At 38.9% G+C, this 26,816-nt stretch overlaps 1 protein-coding gene and 1 long non-coding RNA gene across 2 annotated transcripts; both read left to right on the top strand.

Moving 5' to 3' along the window:
- Positions 1-2,122: 2,122 nt before the first annotated feature.
- On the top strand, positions 2,123-9,518 carry LOC141147961 (uncharacterized). Its single transcript, XM_073635120.1, has 4 exons — positions 2,123-4,956; positions 5,067-5,193; positions 8,959-9,094; positions 9,184-9,518. The coding sequence occupies exons 1-4, from the start codon at positions 4,829-4,831 to the stop codon at positions 9,516-9,518; spliced, it is 726 nt and encodes a 241-aa protein (XP_073491221.1). The 5' UTR covers positions 2,123-4,828.
- A 5,262-nt stretch (positions 9,519-14,780) lies between these two features.
- On the top strand, positions 14,781-25,935 carry LOC141148446 (uncharacterized). The gene is made up of 2 exons (XR_012245215.1): positions 14,781-19,169; positions 23,599-25,935. It is a non-coding gene; the product is annotated as an uncharacterized lncRNA (long non-coding RNA).
- The last annotated feature ends 881 nt before the right edge of the window (positions 25,936-26,816 follow it).

Raw genomic sequence — 26,816 nt, forward strand, 5'->3', positions numbered from 1 at the left:
GCTGCTCCGGATCTCTGTGAATCCTGGACCTTCTTGCGCTCCCTTAGATATGTGCTCCTCAGGCAACCAATTAATATCTTTAAATAGGTGATGTCTGCCGTGGGGATCACCTGCTTCACAATTTCACACAATTGCTCCAGTGCTGCCTTCCTCTTTGCTTGGTTGAAATGGGGGTGTTTAATCTCCCACAGACAGGGCAGCTCCCTTAGCATATCTATGAATACTGACATGAAGTCATTGTCTTTCAGTAAGATATCCATGTTCACTGCAAGACACAACACAAGACAAAGCCTAATGTCAGACAAAACTCTCCTAATCTTGTTACAATATAGGCCTCAATCTAGAAGCAGTATAGGCACAAGTTTGTCTCTTACCTTCGTTCTTATGATCGGCGCGTCCAATGCTCCTTCCTCCGCTCACAGATCGTACGTAATACGCACGCGTGTTACGCTTTATACACACTGGGCATGCATGTAACTCCGCCCGCCCCTGACGTTCTTTCTAGTCTATTCCCCGCCCGTTTTTGTTCGGCGCAGTGGGTGAAGAGCATGATGGCGGATTTAGAGCAGGTGTGTGCTAATTATAGCAATGAGGAGGAGGAGGAGGAAAGCCCGGATCCGGACACGTCCCGATCCAGAAGGAGACGTTTTAAGGCCACAAATATGTCCTTTGGGGAGATGTTGGAGATGGTCGACATCATGAGGAAGTCCGACTATGACGGAAAATATGGGCCTTACCCCAACCCCAACATCCGAAAGGCCAAAATCATTGCTAAAGTGATCAAAAGCCTTCACAGGAATTTGGGGTACGAAGATCTAAAGATCAGCTCAGGAAGCGGTGGTCGGACCTGAAGTTGAGAGAGCCAGAGCAGTACCGAAAGATCTGGAGAGTGCTGCAAAAAAGTAAGTAGTTGTGCTGTGTTCCTATTCTTTCTGTCTTTATTCCGTTCGTTCTGCTCCATATGCTTTTATTAATTGTAACGTTTAAAAGGGCAACTTTAATGTTCATGGGCCCATTATTCGTTCGTATCTGTTATATTCTTAATATCTAAATTTTAATTGGCTTTATTAAAAAGAATATGCATTTTCCATATTTGTGTGAATGATAGGACTTTGAGCTAGTGATATCCAGATGACGACTCATTGACTGAAAATGCAGGTCAAGACCCTGTCAGAATTTGATGGATTTTGTAAATAATATATGTATGGGTTGAAAATCTTCCTATGTAACCAATACTCTGTTTGATTTATGCGTTTATGTTTTAAGTGGTCTTATAGGCTCTCTCACATATATCCTGTTTCATGTTTAGAGGGTTGATTAAAGTGAAACAGATGTTAAAGAGGCTTGTATATCTACTCTAGCCCCCACTCTTAGGAAGGAGGAGAAAGGGGAGTGTATGGGAGGGATTTGTGTTTGGGCGCGAATTTGAAAGACTGAGTTCATATAGACACAAGGAATCCAGTCTTCTGCCTCTGCACACACATCTTCTGCTTCCAAGCCACATATACCTATTCAAGACACAGCTCTCCTATGCACACAGAATTCCTTCCAGGACACAAGAAGTTAATCGGCCATCTTGAAGAGCTTATTCAAAGGGAAGCACATGGTCTAATGACTTTAAGAACTTTTTTCAGATCTTTGAAACAAATGAACTATATTTGAACATTTTTTGCCTATATGAAACAATACTAATTCTGAATATGAATGTACTATTTTTGTAAGTATTTTTCAAGTTTATGTGTGTACAATAAAACACACAGTTTGATTTAAGCTGACTCAAGCAGAAATAATTCCAAAATTCGTCTCACGAGAAATCATCATTATTGAAGGCTTTTTATACAATATTAAGCCATTTATTTCATTGGCGGACGCCAGCCAGTTTCAATCGTCAGAAGTTTTTGCCACTTATTCCGTTGAACAGAGGGGAAAAAAGTGAGGAACAGGAAAAAACTTTGCAATTATTGAAAGAACCTAGAAGAATCGTTTGATTGACGTTTTTGATGATTGTGTGAAGACCAGAGGATTTTGGATACAGAAGTCTTGACAGACGGTTTAATTAGGGTCCAGCGGAAAACGGAAAAATTTTATATTCGGTGAGTACCAAAATATGGAATTTATAAATGTGTTAGCTGAAGAAAGTAATTTAGAATTTGAAGGTTTAGCCAGTCATTTTTCTGATGCTAAGTTGTGGAAATCTATGTTTCAGCAATGCCTACAGGCAAATAATGAAATTGATAAAACTAGATTTTCATTAGCTAAATCTAAGAGAAAATTAAGCAATGTGATGAAATTAATTACAGTCTTCAATGCAATGGTTTTTGATATGCCAGGAAAACAAAGGCAAAGTGTAACAGAAATTGCACAAACACAGGAGAATTTACATATTGAAAAATTAATGATTGAAAAAGATGCATTAGAACATAAAATGAATGCATTATTGGAATCGGTTAAAGAAAAAGAAAGTTGTATTGCTTTTTTAACTCAGAAAGAAATTGAACAAGAGAATGTTATAAGTTTGCTTAAAACGCAATTATTGCAAGCTCAGTCTTCTGCACATGCTCAGTGTTTAGCTTATGAACACGTGACAAAGTCAGAGGCGAGGGATAATGATGCTGATTCTGGAGTTGACTCAGTGGAGTCATTTTAGGAGGTTAATATTTCCTCAGACAATGAAAGCGTGAAGTCTGTTGATTTGAATAATAGTAATATTCAACAGAAATGTAAATTTTCATCGCCATATTCTCAAAGAAAGGTATATGCAAAAAAAACAACTCTTAAATGTTTAGTTTGCAAAAGAGAGGGTCACATAGCTAGGTTTTGTGTGATGGCTAATAATAATGATATACAAAAGAGGTTGTATTATCCGAAAACGATGCCAAGACGCTATGAAGTGTATTCTGTGCGCTGGTGTAGTAATTTGAGGTATAGAGGCCATAATAATCAAACTAATTTCCCTTTTAAGACCCAAATGCAAAGATTGCAAACTACAAATAGTCCATTAAGACAGGAAAGGTATCACTATGTATCATATAACACTGTGAAAAACAATGTTAGCAGTCCTTAAATGAACTGCATGGATGGTAAGGATTTTCTGGTTATTGTTTCTTTGCTATGGATAATAAGGTTATGATTTGAGGTTCAGAGATTTGGTTTTTATTTGATCTATTTTTAATACTTTCAAGGATAATCCTTTGGATTATTAATTTTTTATTAATTTTTCCCAGTTATGATTATTATGATTTTAATTTTTTATTTTTTGTTCAGATGGAACATTGAGAGGTTTAGTTCACCTGATAAGGGGGTAATTAACAGCTTTGTACTTAATTAGCAAAGGATGCAGATTTGTTTGGAGAATTAGTGATTTTAACCTGAATATGGTCAAAATTATGTTGTGGAAAAAACAAATATAAGATTTTCCTTCGTTTTCAGAGAATTAAAAGGTGGATCTATCTTTTGAGTTCTCATCGGGTGATATAATATCTATATTTTGTTTATGATAACTGGATCTAATATCATGACTTAGATGGATTTTCTATATTTTAATGTACCACAACACCTACAGGTGGAATTCACTAAATTTAACTATGACAGTTTAGATCACATTGGTAAGCAAAAATTGCTTGAATTTCTTAAAGAGAAATTCTATTTGGACAAATTGGAAGAGACAGTAGATAGAGTAATTAAATCTTGTCTAATCTGTGTACAAAGATATTTTAATTATTGCTAGGATGTTGATTAATCATGTTTTTCTAGTTTGAGGTATACTAGCAAATCCCAGTAGTGGCAGAGGATTCCATTTTATAGGTAAAATCATGCAGGTAATGTGTAACATCTTGGGAATAGGACAGAGATTTCATGTATCATATCATTCACAGTTTGCAGGTACAGTTTTTTCAGTTACAAAGTATTCTTCATTTGAATTATTGACAGGAAGAATTTACTTTGTCACTTGTTTCACAATGAACTATTGTTGGCAGTATACAGCAAGGATAGTTAGTGTCCCTCTGAAGTGTATTATACTGCAATGCTTGTGATTTGAGAAGGGATATTAGGATGTTATTTAAAGGTATTGAATGTCATTCAGGAAAGATATTTCTTTTTGGTATTTTGTGCTCCTTTTGCATAAGAGTGTATTGGTTATAGATGATACAGGACAATTTGAACAGAATTGTGTTACATGCAGTTACTTGTATGAAAAAAATGGTCCTTCCACACATTTTTAAGTTTGAGTTAAAAGATCATAATTTCTTATTTTACAATATTCCTTGTTTAGGAGATTACTAAGAGACAATTTGTATATATACTGATATGTAGTATTTGTTTTAGAAGTTTAAAGAAACTTGTATTGTATAAGTTAAATGGTTACTCACAGAGCTCATAGCCCCACCCTTAGGAATTTGAGAGTGATGTGACACCCACTTTTTTAAAAAGGAGGGGGGAATACTCATTGAGAGTCTGCATCTGTGGGACTACAAGACAAAAAAGAACCTTTCTGAATAAGAAAAGGAGGGGGTTTGTTTTTTTGGGAGTAGAATGCCTGTAACAGAGTTTTTTGGCAGACATGCATTCCAGCAGATGTTGCAACAGACATTCACTCCAGTATACACAAGACATATACACAGTATGAGAATTGCTGTTATATCCACACACACATATCTTATTCTTGTAACATTTTGTTATTTTATTATTAAAACCAAAATTATCTTTTATTCAAGATAAACGGTTTATCAAGATTGATAATTAAGAATGGAAAGATTTATTTAAATCAAAAATTAGATGCTGTTAGCATAAGTTTATACAGAAAGAAAATGGTGATCAAAGAGTTGCCATGTGTAAGGTCACACCCAGAGATGGTGAGATACACGTCACAGGCAGAATTAAAGGTTCAGGAGAAGTGGACCATGGCAAAGTAATTGGGAAGGTCCATTTGACATCTTGGATGTTCAAGGGACAATGGTACTAGTTCAAGGATTTCTCAATTTAGTGAAAAAGCATGTATAAATAAAAATGTGGGTATAACAAATGTAATATTCTGAGATAAATGATGCTGCTTTTATTTTTCCTAGGAATGAATTATATTTCACTAACCTGGAGGAATCATGGATTCTAAAAAAGAAGAAAGATGACAGTTCAACAAAAGAAAGTGTTAAAGAGAGAAGATTTATCATCATCACAGGATTCATCTTTTTCCTAGTAAAAATTTTATCTGTGGTAAAATATATCACAAACTGTTCCAGCTATGCAGAGGTTAACAGGATTGAAGAATTACACAACAAAATCATTACATTATTCAGAGACAAAAGAGATCTAGACACTGATATCAATATAGATGATAAAAGTGATAAAGACATTGATATTAATACAGAGGACAAGAGTTTGATCTTAATACAAATGACAGAATATAATTCTAGATATGTTGATATTAATACAGCTGAAGAATTTTATGGATATGTATTTGTAGGACAGGGATATGATTGCTGTATAGAATTATATTTCATTCATAGTAATAATGTTGAGGTAAACGTTAAAATAGAATCCAAAACAAATTTTGTTAAAATGCTGGGATCTTATAGGTTAAACAACAGAACCCGGAACTTTTAAATGTAATATTTTGGGAAGGAGTTTTTGGTCAGTATTTGTAAAAGGTAACAATCTTTGAACATTTTTGAAGATAATGATAGTTTGCATTTGATATGTAAAACAAAAATATATGTACCTCAAGATTCATTGGTAACTTGGAAAAGGAACGATGAATTTTTGGGAAGTTTTCTTCACAGTTCTACTATGATAATTCATAAAGGAATTTATGGTAGTGTGAATTGGATCAATAATACATTTGTTTATCAACAAATGAGAGTATCTTTGAATGATACTGGTATATATGAATGTTGCATATCAATAGTAAATTATCCAATGAAATGTGCGAAGGCAAGTGTTGTTGTAAGGTCTCCTAGGAAAACTCCATGTGTTGGTAAGAAAAGTGTCTCAGCAAATCCATTTCAGATTAACCATTTCCAATCCAGAACTCTTTTGAGAGAGGGAAAGTTTGTCATTATATTGTGGAACTTTAATGTTTCAGAATGGAAAATTTCTACAAGGTTTCCACAATGTCAAGGACATTTGGTTAATATGGAATTGGGTATTGAAAGATGGTTTGGAATTAATAATAGAAATCATAACAGAAATAAGCGTGGTATTGTTGAAGGTATTTTAGGAGGGATTGGCACAATTGGGAGTATTACTAATAGTATGGACATTAATACTTTAAAGTCTGATCTTGAGACAGCTGGTTTAGTGGGTAGTAACGGGATTAAAATACAGAGAAATTTAAATGAAATTTTAGAAAATATGGTTATTAAAACAGCTAATATAATGGGTCAATCTATTTTACATCTTCAAAATATTACTCTTGATTTAATGTTAAGTGAACAACATTCTCATATTGCCAGAGCATGTTTAGAGATCCAGACTGAATATTCCACTAATTTTAAAATAATTGCACAAGCATTTCAGAGTGGAATAACCCCTCTTGGCATTTTACAGAATTTACCCAGAGAATATGTATATGCTATAAATCATACAGATTTATGGGTAAATAAATGGATAGGATGTAAACAGGATGTTTGTTATAGTTCTTCTATGATTCCAATAGCAGGACAAGAACAAATTTTGGTTCCAATCACTGTCTTGGGATTACTCGTCAGCAATACACAATTATTGTATTATAAATTACAGTATACAGATTTTGCATTTAACAATGAAAATTCTGAATTAGAACAATTAGATTTGTCATCATGTTTACAATTTCAGTCTAAAGTTATATGTTTACCTAATCAAGATAAAAGTATTTTTCATTCTTGTTATCATAATCATACATTATGTTCAGCAAGAATAGAAAAAGTTGAAACAATTTCTGAATTAATTACTCGTGTAGATAAAAAGAAAGTTTGTTTCCAGATCATGTCAGATACAGAAAGGGTTAAAACTTTTTTCTCTTCTTGTACAAATACAGAAAACCTAAATCAAGGCTTGTATTGTATAGAAGGAGACATTGTAGCAATAAGTATTAATGGGTTTAGAACAAATTTAACAAATATGCTTATGAAAAATATAAGTGCTCTTCCCACACAATATAATATATCTCAGATAGATGAATTTCCTTGGGAAGAATGGGCAAATGTAATTCATAAGGATAAAGGTTTATTGATAGCTTTGGCTAAGGAACTTCAGAATGCAGAAATATTGTTTAAACATGAACAAGGTAATTTGCAAGAGATATCTCATCAATGGTCAGAATTTTCAGGAAGTAATTGGTGGAAAAAATTCATTAATAGTGTATCAATTTGGGGAAAAACTTCAATAACCTCAGCAGCAGGAAATATTTTATCACATCCTATAGTTATTCTTTTTATTATTATTATGTTATTCATTATATTCATTCATTATATTTCAGTTATGTTTGATGTTTAGAATGAAAAAATTATATTATCGAATTAGAAATGAAATCAAGAAAGGAGATGATTTATTGCAAAATAAACTTAAGAGAAAGATGGGTTTTGGTATTGCAGACTCGGTTGGTGATGGAAATACATTTGGAGTTATTGGATCAGTCAGTATGAATGGGACATGTATGTTATGAATGGATAAAATATGATTGTTATTCATATTTCAGAGGGGAATGTTATATTCTCAATATCTAAATTTTAATTGGCTTTATTAAAAAGAATATGCATTTTCCATATTTGTGTGAGTGATAGGACTTTGAGCTAGTGATATCCAGATGACGACTCACTGACTGAAAATGCAGGTCCCTGTCAGAATTTGATGGATTTTGTAAATAATATATGTATGGGTTGAAAATCTTCCTATGTAACCAATACTCTGTTTGATTTATGCGTTTATGTTTTAAGTGGTCTTATAGGCTCTCTCACATATATCCTGTTTCATGTTTAGAGGGTTGGTTAAAGTGAAACAGATGTTAAAGAGGCTTGTATATCCACTCTAGCCCCCACTCTTAGGAAGGAGGAGAAAAGGGAGTGTATGGGAGGGATTTGTGTTTGGGCGCGAATTTGAAAGACTGAGTTCATATAGACACAAGGAATTCAGTCTTCTGCCTCTGCACACACATCTTCTGCTTCCAAGCCACATATACCTATTCAAGACACAGCTCTCCTATGCACACAGAATTCCTTCCAGGACACAAGAAGTTAATCGGCCATCTTGAAGAGCTTATTCAAAGGGAAGCACATGGTCTAATGACTTTAAGAACTTTTTTCAGATCTTTGAAACAAATGAACTATATTTGAACATTTTTTGCCTATATGAAACAATACTAATTCTGAATATGAATGTACTATTTTTGTAAGTATTTTCCAAGTTTATGTGTGTACAATAAAACACACAGTTTGATTTAAGCTGACTCAAGCAGAAATAATTCCAAAATTCGTCTCACGAGAAATCATCATTATTGAAGGCTTTTTATACAATATTAAGCCATTTATTTCAGTATCAAACATTTTTCTTTCGGCCTCTAGAACACCATTGTTTAGGCTATATGCATTTTCACACATTTTTTTGGGCCTACTTGGATGCCAAATATTTGTTTTTGTAGATGGGTTTGTTACTAGAATGAAATGCCAACTAGATTGTGTGTAAGGAAGGGACACTGAGCAGCTGTTTTCACATCTGGACACTGGAGCACTAGTGTGGGAACCCAGAACACCATTTTTATTAGGGGGGCCACACAGGTGCTCCAGTGTATACTATAGGGGGGGCTACATCTGTGAAGCTTGTACCAAACAGGTAAAGTATTGCAGCTTGACAAAGGCCAATAAAAAATATACATCTTGGAACTTGGCTAAAATAGACAATTGTACCCCACTTCCAAGCAATGTTTCCTATTTCTAGTTCTGCCATCAAATATCTGTGTGCTAATTATACCATTTTTGTTTTACATAGGGGAGAAAAGACTCGGAGGACACCCCTCATCCCAGGAGAACACAGACCCCCCCTATGGAAGAAGGTGAAATACCCCAAACCCAAGAAGAAGAGCAGGAGGAAGAAGAAGATGTGGTGGAGATTGGCACCACAACAGGTGAGTGTCTGCGACCACAGGCTCAGGTAAAAGAGATGGATGGTGGCAGATTTTTGAGACCTTTTTTTTTTTTCTTTATCTCTTTTTAGGTGATCGTGATGTGAGGGATAGAGAACGCTTTACTTCTGAAAGTGCCCAGATCCTGATCGGGGAGATCATGGGGTGTAATTCCGAACTGCAAAACATCCAGCAAAAAATCAATGATGTGATTAAAAAAATAATAACATCATTGATGTTTTGGGGCGAATTTAAACCCCACAAAATCACTTGTTTTATTGTGGTCCAATCTTTTAAAATGTTTTGCAATGTTTTGAAAAGCCAAATTTGGAGGATGCATACAGTGTGCCAACATGTGCTATCTGCCATCACGGGAGATCAATGGACGCGTTTTGGGGGTGCAACCCCTTCCTCAATTGTAAAGTAGCATTGAGGAAGGGCTTGCTCCCCCAAAGCACGTCCCTTGATCCCCCCTGATGGCAGATAGCACATGTTGACATTCGTAAATTGGTGTGCATCTTCCAAATTTGGCTTTTCCAGGGGTGATTTCCCCCCATCTGAACGCTATATCAAACCCAGTTCCTAAATACTGATGTCTGATATAGCCTTCAGGTTTTACCTAATGTGAACTTTGTAAGTTCAAGTTTTTTGGCTTTCTTGTTGGTTTTACACAGGCCTGTTTTATCCGAAATGGATATTTCGATTTTTGACTACTGCAAAAATTGTTATACAACAAACATGTTGGTTTGTTTTAAAAACCTTTGGTAAATGCACATGTGATTGTGCAGGTATAAAAAAAGTGGCTTACCCAAGAATGTGTGGATTATTGTCTCAACACTACAACACTTTTGGGGTGATGTAGTTGCTGTTTTATGCAAAAATGGGGGTTATTTCCTAAGGACAAATCCACTTTACACTACAAGTGCAGGTTCAGTGCAGTTGCAAGTGCACTTGGAGTGAAATGTGTTTTTGCATGTAGGAAATACCAGCCAACAGTGCTTTGTATAATAAGGTTACACAATCATGACATTTTCTGGACTCCACACATTTCTGTCAGGGTCAGCTAAAACAAACACAAGCAGTAAATGTCCACAAAGAATTTCTTTTTTTTTTTTTATTTGAAAAAGGCTTCACATATTGTCTGGCATATTGATAGCCCCTGCAAAGAACTCCAGGTAGCGTAACCGGACATCACGGGCACTCAGGGAGGGCAAGCCAGGACGGCCACTTTCAAGCGCCGTCGGTGTTGTTGGATGTAGGATTCCGGCCTCAGGCCCAACTGAGCCAGCATAGTTGGCAGAATGTTTTCTTAAAAAATGATGGAGAACACAGCACGCCAGTATTATATGGTTCAGTTTATACTCCGCCATATGGATGGGTGTCAGAAATAGTCGGAACCGGCTGGCCAGGATTCCAAATGTGTTCTCCACCACTCTTCGGGCTCTGGCCAGCCGGTAATTAAAAACCCTCTGTTCCGGGGTGAGGGTCCTCATCGGGAATGGAATCCCCCAGCGCAAACGCTTCATCAGCAACGAACACAAATGGGAGACCTTCCACATTGTCCTCTGGAGTTGGCAAGTCCAAGCTGCCATTCTGGAGACGCCTGTAGAACTCCGTCTGGGCGATCACTCCACCATCGGACATCCGGCCATTCTTCCCCACGTCCACATACAAGAAGTCGTAATTAGCCGACACCACCGCCAACATCACTATACTATTAAACCCCTTGTAATTATAATAGTACGACCCCGAGTTGGGTGGTGGGACGATGTGGACATGTTTCCCATCAATTGCCCCTCCGCAGTTAGGAAAGTCCCACCGCTGGGCAAAGTGGGAGGTCACAGTCTGCCATTCCTGTGGCGTGGAAGGAAACTGTTGAGGAAAAAACAATAAACATTACTATTTTTTCACAGAAACATGGCAAGCAGATTATACACAAACATTATGGGGCAACCTCCAGATAGCATTTATTAAGGGGAATTTAACAACGCCAAAGTATAAGGTACACCTATCATATTCCCCCTCCCCCCCTCTCATGGGCCATTTCTAACATTGTAGGGGGGGAACTCTTGGACAGGTAACCCTCTTCACTTCATTGAGAGATGAATGCCTAAATAATGGGTATTACTTGGAACAGCCCCTCCTTAGTTACACTATTGGCAGTCCACTGGACAGGTAAGAAGTGTCATAATACAAAGATATAAATACACACTGTACACATTTGAGGACATTTGGACATTCTGCTATTACAAAAACTTTAAACAGTACCATTGAAAAGTATACAGGCAGGCCCTTGCACTACATGCTTTGGGGAATTCATTCATAAATCTGAGCACTAAAGAGGTGGGTATAGTGTGTATGGGTTTGGCAAAGTCAGCAGATAGATGATTGAGGATAGATAGAGAATTGGAATCAGCTGACTTAGCAGTTGGGGGAGGGAGGGTTACTAAAAATTATTTGGGGACACCACAAAAAAAAGCCTCTGCCACTCTGCCTGAATTTAAATCAAAAATAACATTACCAAACATTTTAGGGGGTGTTTGGGGTAAAGCACTACTATGGAGCTGATAAAATACATTGTTAAGTGACTACATGAGGTGAATATAGGGCAGGAGACACCATGCTGGGGAGGTTAGTGAAGGGCAAATATGTATGAAGGACCGAAAATAATAATTACATAAAATTCCAGCATGCATGAGGACAAAGGGGACATTCACAGCATATTACAATCATGGTAATTAGGGAATGAGGAGAGAAATAAAATATATTATCAAACATTCAATACAATAAAATGTGATATAAAAGGATAAAAATCTTACCTTCATATATTCCTTCTGCAGGACCTGTATGATGGCAGAACAGGTCTCTGGGATAATGATCCCCAGAGCCTGGGGGGAGATGCCTGTCGAGAACTTTAAGTCCTGCAGACTTCTCCCTGTGGCCAAATACCGCAAGGTAGCGACCAACCTCTGCTCCGGAGTGATGGCTTGCCTCATGCAGGTATCCTGCCTGCTGATATAGGGGGTCAGCGAAGCCAACAAACGGTGAAACACGGGGTCCGTCATCCTGAGAAAGTTCCTGAAATCATCAGGATTATTCTCACGGATCTCACGGAGCAAAGGCATATGAGAGAACTGGTCACGCTGAAGCAACCAATTCTTGGTCCATGAACTCCTCCCCACCCTGTTCATGGACTGGACTTGTGTCAAGGTCAGGACCCCAACACCAAGCCCCCGCACAGCACGAACTCTACGAGGAGTACGCATACGAAACATGGCTAGAAAACAGTCGGCTACTCAGAACGAAGTAACAGAACGCACTGAAGAACAGCAAGGCCTGTGAAGAGCGACCTGAAAAACAGCAACAAGCAGGCAAGATCACACAGGAAACTCTGATACGAACTGACTGCACGCACTGAAGAGCAGATACAAACCCACAAGCACAAACTGAACGGCAGAAAACGATCTGAAAGCCACGAGTCTGAAAAAGCGCGAATCGTCTCTCACCAAACTTTTACTAACACGAGATTAGCAAAAGGAGCCCAAAGGGTGCCGCGCTTGGTTCTGAACCGGCCTTTTCTAGTCTCGTCGTACGTGGTGTACGTGACCGCGTGGTGTGCGACCGTGTGTAGGCAAAACAAGTTTGAGCCAACATCCGTCGGAAAAAATCCTAGGATTTTGTTGTCGGAATGTCCGAACAAAGTCCGACCGTGTGTACGCCCTATTAGAGTGATGGAAGTATACTTAATCAATAAATAAAGGATATTTCACAAATTATAAAAAACAAATGATGCATGTGCCAAAGTGAAATGTTATTCACTAAAATGAATCTCCCAGAGTGAAGTATATCCAAAACGTGCAAATGATCAAATAAATGTTTTAAAACAAAGATATTTCATAGATATTTATTCACATTGCACATAGGTTGGACGTGTCTTTTTTCGACCTCACCTACTATGTAACAATGTAACATTATAATAGTGGCTAGTATGTGCATAAGTGCCTGTAACTAATCAAGATACAAAATTGTGCAACTTAAATTCATACGTTGATACAATTAGGAATTGAGGCTGGGTATAAGGTTGGTTGATTAAGGAAGTATGTGTGCCTTATTATTAATTACCTGAGTGCCTTTCCCAGCCTTACCTAGTTACACATTTACACATACTCACTTTATATATGCTACTTATCATTATATTTTTTTTTGTTGTCACTCATTGTTTGATTATTTCAGTTATGATTTGATACACTTATCACATGCCCACCTTGTTACCACACCCACTAGTGGGACACATATATATATATACAATTAGTAAGGTTGAATAAAGACACCAGTCCAACCTGAGTGAGTACACACTCACATCAGTCCCTACCCTCAAGGAGCCCACAATCCAAGGTCCCCAACTCATATTCATATACTAGGGCCAATTTTTGGACAGAAGCCAATTAACCTACCAGCATGTCTTTGGAGTGTGGGAGGAAACCGGAGGAAACCCACGCAGGCACAGGGAGAACATGCAAACTCCAGGCAGGTAGTGTCGTGGTTGGGATTTGAACCAGCAATGCTTTTTACTGCTAGGTGAGACTGCTACCCACTACACCACTGTGCCGCCCAGTTGGTTCATAAGCTTAGCACCTGCATATTTTTCATAACCTTTTGGTATTTACTCAGTGGCTATAGGGTAGCGACAATCACCTAATTTTTTATACTTTGGATATCCATGCCTTTATGAGTCGGTGTCGCTGACATCCGGGTCCACCGGTTCCAGTAAAAGTGTTTCATCTCATATACTTAGCGGGGACTCACCATCCTGGATGTTTCGTATTTCAGCCATCTCATTCTACTTGTTTGAAGATTATCACTTCATAGTTGTGGACTCCCATCCCATTTTCCTTTTTAGGACTGGATTCATTTTATGAAACTTATTTTCACATCATTTATCCCACAATGATGGACTTCATCACTATATTAGATGTATACTAGAGTTTTTTTCACTTCACTGTGTTATCTTTTCTTAGCGCTACATTTCACTTACTTTACTACAGCACATTCTGACACTTGCCTGAGTCACTTGCTTGCAGATCCAGGCCGGGGTCCCAAGAGCACGATCACAGCCCAGCACAAGCTTTTTATTTCCTCTCCCAGCATTCCCCTCTCCTACTCCAGGCGGCTAGTATTTGTAGTCTATTACAGTCCAGCCTGAGTGTGAAACCTGAGTCCTGGGACTACAGCTCCCAAGATGCTTTACTTTTCTCCCTGGTGTTGATCACTATGCTGGCAAGATGTGTTAACATAGAGTTTTAGCTGAGCACTAGTGGGAAGCAGTCTTACTGTAGCAATGCTGCAGAGTGTCTCCTGACAAGCAGGCAATATCAGCCAGCTCCTGGCTACACGTTTCTAACTGTAGCCCTGGGGCACACTCCAGTAGTGTAACTGATTCCTTTTTCCTCTGCAGACTCAGGGTCAATCACCCTTTCAGTCACTTTTGGTACTGGACACTCTTCAGTTAGGGCATCCCCTTGTCCCATTCCTGTTCAGACTCTCCTGAGGGATCCCAATCCTCCTCCTCTAGCAATTCAAATCCATCCCCAAACTTGGGTGACCCCAGGTCTGTCCCCTTCTCATTCTCTTTCTCCTGAGACTCACCTGGTCCCATCGCAGCATCTGGCTTCCCAGGTGCTCTATCTCTATATGGGCTTCTCCCATATAGTGCTAGACGTTGTGTCTCCTTCCCTAGAGCAAATCTATGCCCCTGACCAGAGGTATAGCTGGCTGTCTTCTGTCCTGGCCCTAAAGACAACTCGGCCTTACCCGCGCTAAGCGCTGATAGATTTGCTGACAGCCTCTTGCCCTGCTGCAGCTTGTCCAGACAGTTCTGCCATTTCAGTGCAGAAACTGCTGTCCCAATTAACTCTTAGTACATTTGGTGGTAGATCTAGCAGTGCTTCTCCACAGTGATCACAGCAATTCCATGCCTCTATTTTAGCGGTTACCTACCTGCACTGCCCGCAGGCTATTGCAATGTGCTCAGACCCCTTTGTGGTACATAGGGCCAAGCACTCTTTGTGTGCCAAGTGCACTCCTGTATCAGTGAGCCACTCCTCCTGCAGCACTGCCAGCCAGTCTGGATACCTCCGAGCAGTATCACTCTGGGTAGTTGTCACGATCTGGTAACCAAAAAATCAGATGTGTGCCGCCATCTTGGTGCTTTCACGTGTTGCCCACATGCTGAACGCTCCTTCTCCCGCGTCTGCACTCTACCTGTGCAGCTCTGAACTCCACCTCCAGTCTCTTTGACGCCAGAGCCTCTCTCGCTCCACCCACCCAAACTCTTTACAGTCCACTAGAAAATGCACCCGCCTGGCAGCGGTTCTATCTAACAGAATAACCTTGCCCCTATAACACACTATTGCATCAATCCTCTTCTGTATCCACATACACTAGACCGTCCACAGAACATGCCAAACTCCAATCCTCTCATTGGTTGCTGATAGCAACGGCTGCATACACTAAAGAGAAATCCCAGACGGGCCCACACATGTAGTGCTCACCTCCAAAAGGGCCTGCTGATTAGCCCCAGGTTCTTTTCCCAGGTTAGTGAAACAGCAGCCAGGTACACAGCAACAATCACTTTTTCTGGCTCACTGAACAGTCTAGGGGTTTGTCTTTTTGAGATTTGTTGTTGAAAAAAATTGAATGGGGCAAAGGGAGCTGTGGGATACTCCAGTAACACTGTTCAGCAATAAGAGGACACTCTCAACTTTGTCAAAGCTTCTTAGCCCAGTTCCCAGTTGCAGCTAAGGCAATGAGCAACTCTGAGATACTATAAGGATTGCCCTAGTTAAGCAAGAATTAGCACCGATGCACAAGGGATAGTAACAGCAAACAGTCACCAGGATCCTAGACTCGAGTCTGTACTCTCAATGTCCTTGGATACTTGGATGCCTCCTTCCAATATCAGCCAGACATACACCCACAAGCCCTCCAGACCAGACTCCAGGTCAAATCCCTTGATTAGTTCCAGAGATTCTTGATAAAATAGGTCCCCCAGCTCTGGCATAGCTGGGACCCCGATAAGGACAGGTAGAAAATCAGCTGTGATGCCTAGAAGGACAGCAGCCCTTCAGGCTGGGAACTTCTCCTCCTGGAAAAGAACAGGGCTGCTCCAGACCCCAGACTATTTATGTACTCCCCAACCATCTAGTAGGCACCCTCCCAGAGGAATTGGTTGAGATAACGTAAATATTCAGGCTGCCAATTTGCCTTTTCCTGCCCACTACATTCTAGAATCCACCAGAAGAAACGGGGAACTAATCAAAACTGCATCCAGTGAAGTCCAGAACAACCCAAAGCAATCACAAACTGCTCCACTGATTGCAGAGGAGCCAAAAACAAAATGTAAACACACAAATGTAACAACCTACCTATCTAAGAGGGTGTTACACTCATTAGGTTTGGGGGGGGCTGCAGAGGATGTATTACTTTTCTTACCCCTGCTTTGCTCAGCTCTGGGGCTCTTCTTCCTCTTGTACTCAGGGCTGGGGGAGGTCCCTCAGAGTCATCACGTACAATAAAGGGCTATTAACCTTGTATTGTACATGAAGGAGGCAGAAGTCCGACCATGGCCAAGAAAGCATTAGAGAGGAGGCTTAGCAGGATTAGTGGGACCTCAGGAGGGACCCTGATGAAGCAAGCAATGGGGTAAGCATTCCATCTTACTCATTCACCCCTACACTACAAGCGTAGATTTTGTCTAGATCCTGGAGTTGAACATTAAATGGGTACCACTTGAGAGCTGAATCAATCCCCTGCATATATCTCATCTATATAACACAACCTCTATTTTACCCCTGCCATTCTCTTGGCAAGTACAAATTACTGTTATTAATATTCCGAGTTTATATTATCTTTAAACGATATCATAGTTATTCAACCATCATCGTAATCTAATAAGAAATAGCCCAGTTTCTACTTTTGTTGTATTTTCCTTAACCAAGAAGCGCCCTGGTTATCATCAAAAATCATTTGGCTGGCCAAAGACCAGAGCACTTTTTGCGATTCGGCACTGCGTCGCTTTAACTGACAATTGCACGGTCGTCGTGCGACGTGGCTCCCAAACAAAATTGGCGTCCTTTCTTTCCCACAAATAGAGCTTTCTTGTGGTGGTATTTGATCACCTCTGCGTTTTTTATTTTTTGCGCGATAAACAAAAAAAGAGCGACAATTTTGAAAAAAACGCATTATTTTTTACTTTTTGCTAAAATAAATATCCCCAAAAAATCTATAAAAATTTTTTTTTCCTCAGTTTAGGCCGATACGTATTCTTCTACATATTTTTGGTAAAAAAAAAAAAATCGCAATAAGCGTATATTGATTGGTTTGCGCAAAAGTTATAGAGTCTACAAAATAGGGGATAGTTTTATGGCATTTTTATTAATAATTTTTTTTTTTACTGGTAATGGCGGCGATCAGTGATTTTTATCGTGACTGCGACATTGTGGCGGACACGTCGGACAATTTTGACACATTTTTGGGACCATGGGCATTAATACAGCGATTAAAAATGCACTGATTACTGTAAATTGTCACTGGCAGTGAAGGGGTTGTTGTGAATTCATGAAGAAACATATTTTATATTTCCTGGCAGAAACATGAGAGATGCTTAGGCCTCAAACAGCAGATGAACTGTTGCCTTTTTGACCTTTAGGACAAAATGGACGTTCTCATGTTTGAACAAGCCCTTCTCTACTTCTTCAAATATTGAAGACTTTTACAAGCATGTATTCTAAAGGAAACTGTTGGAACAAAGGCTGCCCTCGTCACAAAACAAGGAGATATTTACATAGTATGGGGAATAAACAAAAGCTGCCACAGGACACAAGGTTATATAGACTTTTCTCGCAAGAGATAAGCTAACTTATTGTGTTCGAGTGAAGAACTGTTTAAATAGCTAACACCTTGGCTAACAAAACTCATTGTATGAACTTTTAGGATGGTTTAGACAAACAAGTCATTTCTAAACACCCAGTGAGAACGTTCACGGTCCATCTCAACACGTTAGAGAAAGTTGAATATTGTGCCAGTCAAAAATATTTTAAAGTATCGATAAGGTTATTATAAGTCATTTTAAACTATCTATGACATTGTAGGTCACAGAGACATTATAATGTTGGCGTCTGCGGACCCAACAACTTTGCTATGAAGAAAATGGATATAAAAATGTGATTTTATAAGTAGAAGTATTTTAAGTAATTAATTAGTATTAGGAAAAACATATAATCATGATTATAATCATATAAGATTGTAGCCTACACTTAAGATAAACAAATGTTCAGTGGAGGTACCAGAAGTTATACAGGTATCCATATAGATAATCATTTTTATGTGGTATTGATGAAATATATAACAATGTGTGTATTTCCTAGATAGACCAGTTTTTACAGATTTACATTTATAGAGATACAGTTATATAACCAAGTTATGTAATGATGATTAATCAAACTTATACTGAGTGTATTTTACATTAGACCGAGTACCAGAATATTTAAAGGTATATACTTATCCTTACCATTATACACCTTATGAAAATAGAATGTATTAATTTAAAAGGATGGACTCAAAACACGTGTGAGACACCTGGTGGTTGAAGGTGGTATTATTTGAACTCACTAAATTTCCAGAGGAAGTTAATCATTACGTCTCCTAACCCAATGGGAAGTGAGCCACCTCCTTTTGGGCAGAGCCATTATAATTTTTATGGTCTTATTATCTGAAATGGTAATTAGAGGCAAGGAAGATGGCAGGAAGGGAACAACGAAAGGAGGAAGGGAGCTCAGGGGGAGAGCTCAGGGATCCACCCTGAAGGGGGGACACTGGGAGACAATACACTCCCAGACTGACACTCATGCACCATGCATGAATACATATCTTTACATTCATGAAAATTCCTCAACACCTAATACTTAGAACTCGGAGGTCACAAGAAGTAAATCCTCTTTAGGAGTATCCATTTTGAAACTACGGCAGCCATCTTAACTCTGGTAACCAGCCAATAGGAACTGTAGCCATCTTGGAATGGGTAATTATGTCATGTTGATTTTACCTTGTATGTTCTCTCAAATATTGATATGTTCTCTCAAATATTGATGTATTGAATATTTTACAGTGGATAATCATTCTCCCGAATCAATAACCGCCTTGTAGATTTTTCTCTAAAGATTCAAATTTTTCATTATATTTTTCTTTTTGCATAGTTGCCACATTTATTGACAAAACAAACGTCTAATTTATTTCACAATTTTAACCACTTACTTACCTGCAGCAAAGTAAGGGTTGCACGTGTGAAATACAGACGTTCTGTTTTATTGTCAAGTTCATAAGGTTATTGATTCTACTGAGAAGTTATCATAGTGGTATTAGGTCATAGGGATGGTACGCCCATTTTGCAAGTGTTTTTATTGATTTTCAAGACGTTCATGTAACCCAATCGGTATCGTAAATTCATGTGATTATTTGTGTTTGTTTACCAATAAATTTCTATTTCGTATGACCACACGTCTCGTGAATAAGTTTCACAAGCATAGACTGTGTCATATTGATTGATTTTGTATCTTAAAAATATCTTCGTTAAAAAATTACTCAAGGATAATTATTGTGCGGGAAACCTGTCCTTAAAAAGGCACAACTTATTCTGACTGAATATTCACGACATAATGGAGGCACTGCTGAGCTAACGTCGATGTTTTGTACAAGATCAATCATAGTTATAGTGGTGACATACATAATATTTTGCATGAAATTATTAATTATTAATTAAAAAAATGTTTTTTATTTTATGTCAAAATGTCTGGTCAAAGTGAATTTTATGTTGATGGGGATTATCAAGAGTCAGCCCTTAGTGGTAGTATGAGCACTCAGGAAGAATTGATACAGGTACAGGAAATGTTGGAAATAATTTATAAAATGGAAACGGCGGATCAAGCCGGAAAAAGTTTGTCTAATGAGTCTGATCTAAAAGTATTTGTTAAAGGCCTTAGAAACCACGCCAATAATTTAAAAAAGGGCATGTGGACTGTAGGATGGCAAATCCGTGGACTCACAGACAGATTCCCTGAGGTAAAGGGAATAAAAAGGTGTGATCGCCTTCTTGTGGAATTATGCCTTATCCTGATGTATCTTCATAATGAGTTTAAATATCAAAGTACCCAACAGAGGAATGATATCTTAGATTTTCTAGATAAATTTGAACAATCAGAAAAAGACGCTAAAATAATTATGGACGGACTTCACCAAATAAGTAAAAAGTGGGAACAATTAATAGAGCAGAGGGAGAGTTTTCTGCAGGAAAACGAGTCTCCTGACGAAAATTGCCGAGTAATAGGCAGTGGAAATTTAGGAAGTTGCCGAGTAATAGGCAGTGGAAATTCAGGAAGTTGGCAGGAATCCCTAATTAAGCAATTAGAAAAATTAATAGAACAAATGAAGTTTATGCCCCAGGGTAATACTCAGATACGCATCCCTGAAAGGGACGAGTTTGACAGTACTTCAGAATCTGACTCTGAATCTGATTCTGACTCTGATTCTGAATCTGAAGGTTGGGAGTCAGACAATGAGGAGGAATCAGAAAAAGAATCAATATCCTACCCCAAGCCATCTGTAGAGCAAAGGGGGGTAAAAAGTGAAGCACCACACGAAAGGGGATCTAACCAGTTTTCTTTGGGATCAGAGAAAAAGACAGACACCCCTAACCAAGACACAGCAGAAATAATAAAATTTGTAAATGATGCTATCCCAGTCTTTAGTGACGAGTCTGACAGTACTTCAGAATCTGACTCTGAATCTGATTCTGAATATGAAAGTTGGGAGTCAGACACTGAGGAGGAATCAGAAAAAGAACCAATATCCTACCCCAAGCCATCTGTAGAACAAAGGGGGGTAAAAAGTGAACCACCACATGAAAGGGGATCTAACCAGTTTTCTTTGGGATCAGAGAAAAAGACAGACACCCCTAACTAAGACACCACAGAAATAATAACATTTGTAAATGATGCTATCCCAGTCTTTAGTGACGAGTCTGACAGTACTTCAGAATCTGACTCTGAATCTGATTCTGAATATGAAATTTGGGAGTCAGACAATTAGGAGGAATCAGAAAAAGAACCAATATCCTACCCCAAGCCATCTGTAGAGCAAAGGTGGGTAAAAAGTGAACCACCACATGAAAGAGGATCTAACCAGTTTTCTTTGGGATCAGAGAAAAAGACAGACACCCCTAACCAAGACAAAGCAGAAATAATAAAATTTGTAAATGATGCTATCCCAGTCTTTAGTGACGAGTCTGACAGTACTTCAGAATCTGACTCTGAATCTGATTCTGAATATGAAAGTTGGGAGTCAGACACTGAGGAGGAATCAGAAAAAGAACCAATATCCTACCCCAAGCCATCTGTAGAGCAAAGAGGGGTAAAAAGTGAACCACCACATGAAAGGGGATCTAACCAGTTTTCTTTGGGATCAGAGAAAAAGACAGACACCCCTAACCAAGACACAGCAGAAATAATAAAATTTGTAAATGATGCTGTCCCAGTCTTTAAGGAAGAGGGATCCATGTGCGTTATTGACCACATCGAGACCTATGAAAATACCCTATCAGTTTTAGGCCTAGATGATGACCAGTCTAGGATTAATTTCTTGCCGTGGGTATTTGAAACCAAACACCGTAGATTCTGCGAATCTTTAAAAGGTCTGTATGGTGCTTCATAGCAAGAAATTAAACACTGCTGTCATCTAAAATTTGGCCCTTATGAAAATGTTACCGCGGCTACAGCGGCTATACCCAACCTCAGATGTAACAGTAATCAAAGCCCCAACGAAAATCTGGCTGTGCTCAAAAATGCTTCCCACGTAGCAGAAAAGGAGCCAGATCACAACCACCCTGAGTTTAATTCCACATTTTTCGAGGCCCTACCTAACTACATAAAAGTGAGTTTAGCAAAAGATTACAAAGGGGGGTGTTCACCGGAGTCGTTGGTAAAAGAGAGTAACAATTTGTATTCTATCCAACAGACTGGTGAAAACAAAAGGGGGCCTGAACCCTCGAATAAATTTGCGGATGAAATTCATGTATCTCCTAAATCATTACATGTTGAGCTTCAGGAGGAGACATACGCTGACATAGTCAGAGGAGACGTGCCAAAGAGTTTCCCCAGCAGGAGACCAGATACCCCACCAAATAGAAGGGGGGAGCAAAGACCACCTCGGGAGTATCACCCATGGGATCCTGCCCCAAAGTTTGAAAGAAACTATAGGGTGTATCTCCCACGGGTCAGATTTAAACCTAAGGGTAGACACCCTCACCAGTGTAATTGGCCCCCGGGGGCCTACACAGGTAAATAGGGAGCAATCACAGGGTAGGACACCCCAAAATCCCCGGAAAAATAGGGAGCAACTAAGGCCCAGACAACTATCCCAGAATGAAGACAGTGGTTCTGATGGGGATATGTCTGATCAAACTGAGCCAGTAGCCCCTAGAAAGTACAGAAACCGGGTTCCACGACCCAATTCTGATCAACCTGTAAGCAATGCAAAATCCAAAATCGTTCAAATTATGAATATGTTACACGGTTTTATTGCTGTACGGAACGTGAATAGCATTCTTCAAGGGGCAAATCCTGTGGCCAGCCACGGGCCACAGAGCCTTTGAAGCGCCCATGTTAAAATAAATCAGAGGAATGCACTGAATAAAAGGTACAGGAGACAGAAGCTCTAACACCATGTTTTTCCCCAGGTCACAGTAATGAGGATCCAGAAATCCCTACCGGGGGATGGTGGTTGTTAGATATTAATTATTCTCCTATTTTTCAGTGGTCACTTCATTCCTCTGACATACACAGGTCGCTCCAAACAGCCTAATTTCAAGAAGTCGCCTAAGACGGTGATTCCAGAGGAAGACCGAATCCTAAAGACATTAATATCAGGAGGCCTAAATGGTTTGATATTTTGGTAAAAGATGAGGAGTCACCCGCATAAGGTAGTTTGATTGCCTCAAACGAATTGTATTGACACCCCAAAGGGGGGAGATTTTATTTGTTTTATTCCTCACAAGTAGAAGGTTGACTATAATGTCAAATATCTTAGTACTGACAATAAGTGTCACATGTCAAACTTAAATGTTTTAATTGTTATTATTCCAGAACCGCTACAAGTAAGCTAAAAAAAAAAAATGGTTCTGAAGAATGTCAGTCAATCATGTCTGGTATCCACAGCTCTAAAGAAATGTCCTCATGTTAATAAGCCCTGGAGCTTGGTCTCCCATAGCAAATGTTTCATACATTGTCCTGCTATCCAGAGTGTTTAGTTAAAGGACTGATGACACAATGGAAAAAAAAAAAGGGGCTCTGGGGAAGCCCAGGATACCAGCTTAACACTGAGATCTCAAACACAGATCATGTAAAAAAAAAAAGGAGACTATATATGTCTTTTCTAACGGAATCCATTTTCCCTTACAGGACTAAGATGTCCATGAGCCGGTCAACAGAACCGAGAGTCCAATGTGTGTGAAACATCCAGAGAAGGAACCGTATGGGGGATTCCGGAACACCACTGATGGCCAATCTACACGGACAAACCTACCAGGACGGCCAAGACCCAAAGGTGCCCGAAGTCAACGGATGACGGCCCTGAGATGCACACATCAATCACCAACCCATTTTGTGTTTTCCCTTCAAAGAATTACACCCACATGAAGGTGTCTACACCCTTTAAACATAGATCCACGATCTGGATCCATCTCCCCAACTAGAATTACAAAACTAGAAGGAAGCCATATTTCTTCAATATGTGGCCGGTGGTGAAGTCTTTCAAACGACTCCCGGCATTTGAACACTTCACAAGGGGGGATTTGTTGTGAATTCATGAAGACACATATTTTATATTTCCTGGCAGAAACATGAGAGATGCTTAGGCCTCAAAAAGCAGATGAACTGTTGCCTTTTTGACCTTTAGGACAAAATGGACGTTGTCATGTTTGAACAAGCCCTTCTCTACTTCAAATATTGAAGACTTTTACAAGCATGTATTGTAAAGGAAACTGTTGGAACAAAGGCTGCCCTCGTCACAAAACAAGGAGATATTTACATAGTATGGGGAATAAACAAAAGCTGCCACAGGACACAAGGTTATATAGACTTTTCTCACATAGAGATAACCTAACTTATTGTGTTCGAGTGAAGAACTGTTTAAATAGCTAACACCTTGGCTAACAAAGCTCATTGTATGAACTTTTAGGATGGTTTAGACAAACAAGTCATTTCTAAACACCCAGTGAGAATGTTCACGGTCCATCTCGACATGTTAGAGAAAGTTGAATATTGTGCCAGTCAAAAATATTTTAAAGTATCGATAAGGTTATTATAAGTCATTTTAAACTATCTATGACATTGTAGGTCACAGAGACATTATAATGTTGGCGTCTGCGGACCCAACAACTTTGCTATGAAGAAAATGGATATAAAAATGTGATTTTATAAGTAGAAGTATTTTAAGTAACGAATTAGTATTAGGAAAAACATATAATCATGATTATAATCATATAAGATTGTAGCCTACACTTAAGATAAACAAATGTTCAGTGGAGATACCAGAAGTTATACAGGTATCCATATAGATAATCATTTTTAAGTGGTATTGAGGAAATATATAACAATGTGTGTATTTCCTAGATAGACCAGTTTTTACAGATATACATTTATAGAGATACAGTTATATAACCAAGTTATGTAATGATGATTAATCAAACTTATACTGAGTGTATTTTACATTAGACCGAGTACCAGAATATTTAAAGGTATATACTTATCCTTACCATTATACACCTTATGAAAATAGAATGTATTAATTTAAAAGGATGGACTCAAAACACGTGTGAGACACCTGGTGGTTGAAGGTGGTATTATTTGAACTCACTAAATTTCCAGAGGAAGTTAATCATTACGTCTCCTAACCCAATGGGAAGTGAGCCACCTCCTTTTGGGCAGAGCCATTATAATTTTTATGGTCTTATTATCTGAAATGGTAATTAGAGGCAAGGAAGATGGCAGAAAGGGAACAACAAAAGGAGGAAGCGAGCTAAGGGGGAGAGCTCAGGGATCCACCCTGAAGGGGGGACACTGGGAGACACACACACTCCCAGACTGACACTCATGCACCATGCATGAATACATATCTTTACATTCATGAAAATTCCTCAACACCTAATACTTAGAACTCGGAGGTCACAAGAAGTAAATCCTCTTTAGGAGTACCCATTTTGAAACTACGGCAGCCATCTTAACTCTGGTAACCAGCCAATAGGAACTGTAGCCATCTTGGAATGGGTAGTTATGTCATGTTGATTTTACCTTGTATGTTCTCTCAAATATTGATATGTTCTCTCAAATATTGATGTATTGAATATTTTACAGTGGATAATCATTCTCCCGAATCAATAACCGCCTTGTAGATTTTTCTCTAAAGATTCAAATTTTTCATTATATTTTTCTTTTTGCATAGTTGCCACATTTATTGACAAAACAAACGTCTAATTTATTTCACAATTTTAACCACTTACTTACCTGCAGCAAAGTAAGGGTTGCACGTGTGAAATACAGACGTTCTGTTTTATTGTCAAGTTCATAAGGTTATTGATTCTACTGAGAAGTTATCATGGTGGTATTAGGTCATGGGGACGGTACGCCCATTTTGCAAGTGTTTTTATTGATTTTCAAGACGTTCATGTAACCCAATCGGTATCGTAAATTCATGTGATTATTTGTGTTTGTTTACCAATAAATTTCTATTTCGTATGACCACACGTCTCCGTGAATAAGTTTCACAAGCATAGACTGTGTCATATTGATTGATTTTGTATCTTAAAAATATCTTCGTTAAAAATTACTCAAGGATAATTATTGTGTGGGAAACCTGTCCTTAAAAAGGCACAACTTATTCTGACTGAATATTCATGACAGGGTTAACACTAGGGGGCAGTGAAGAGGTTAATGTGTGTCCTAGTACGAGTTCTAACTAAAGGGGGATGGGGACTGTGCAGGGAAACTAACAGATCGCTATTCATACTGTGTATGAGCAGACAATCTGTCAGTTCTCTGCTCAGAGAACCGGAAACTGTGTTTACACACACAGTTCCGGGTTCTCCGTGTGCCCCCCGCGATTGCGGGAGCCTGGTGGTGATCGAGACCGCCGGGCACTCGCATCGGCTCGGGAAGCGAGCGGGTGGCGTGTGTCGGCATGTGGTTAAGAGAGAGTTTTTATATTTTTCAATGGATAAAGGAATGTCATTTAATAAAAAAAAATTCTGGGTTTTCTTCTAGAGACATTTCTGTAATTATTTTGACTGTTTCAGAAACCATCGTCCAGAACTCTTTTAGCCCTGGACATTCCCAGAATATATGTAATATAGTGCCCTCAGACTTCTGGTATCGGCAACAAACATTTGATACCTGTGGGAATATCCGATACAGTGCTGCCGGTGTTCTGTACCATCTGGTAAGGATTTTATACCCTCCTTCTTGGTACCTACTTGCCTATACTCTGCACTCCTCTCCTGTATATACTACCCACCGCCATACACTCCGCACTCCTCTCCTGTATATACTACCAGCCGCCATATACTCTGCACTCCTCTCCTGTATATACTACCCACCGCCATACACTCCGCACTCCTCTCCTA

The sequence above is a fragment of the Aquarana catesbeiana genome, linkage group LG06 (genome assembly GCF_042186555.1).
Source record: "Aquarana catesbeiana isolate 2022-GZ linkage group LG06, ASM4218655v1, whole genome shotgun sequence".
In the NCBI taxonomy this organism is placed as follows: Eukaryota; Metazoa; Chordata; class Amphibia; order Anura; family Ranidae; genus Aquarana; species Aquarana catesbeiana.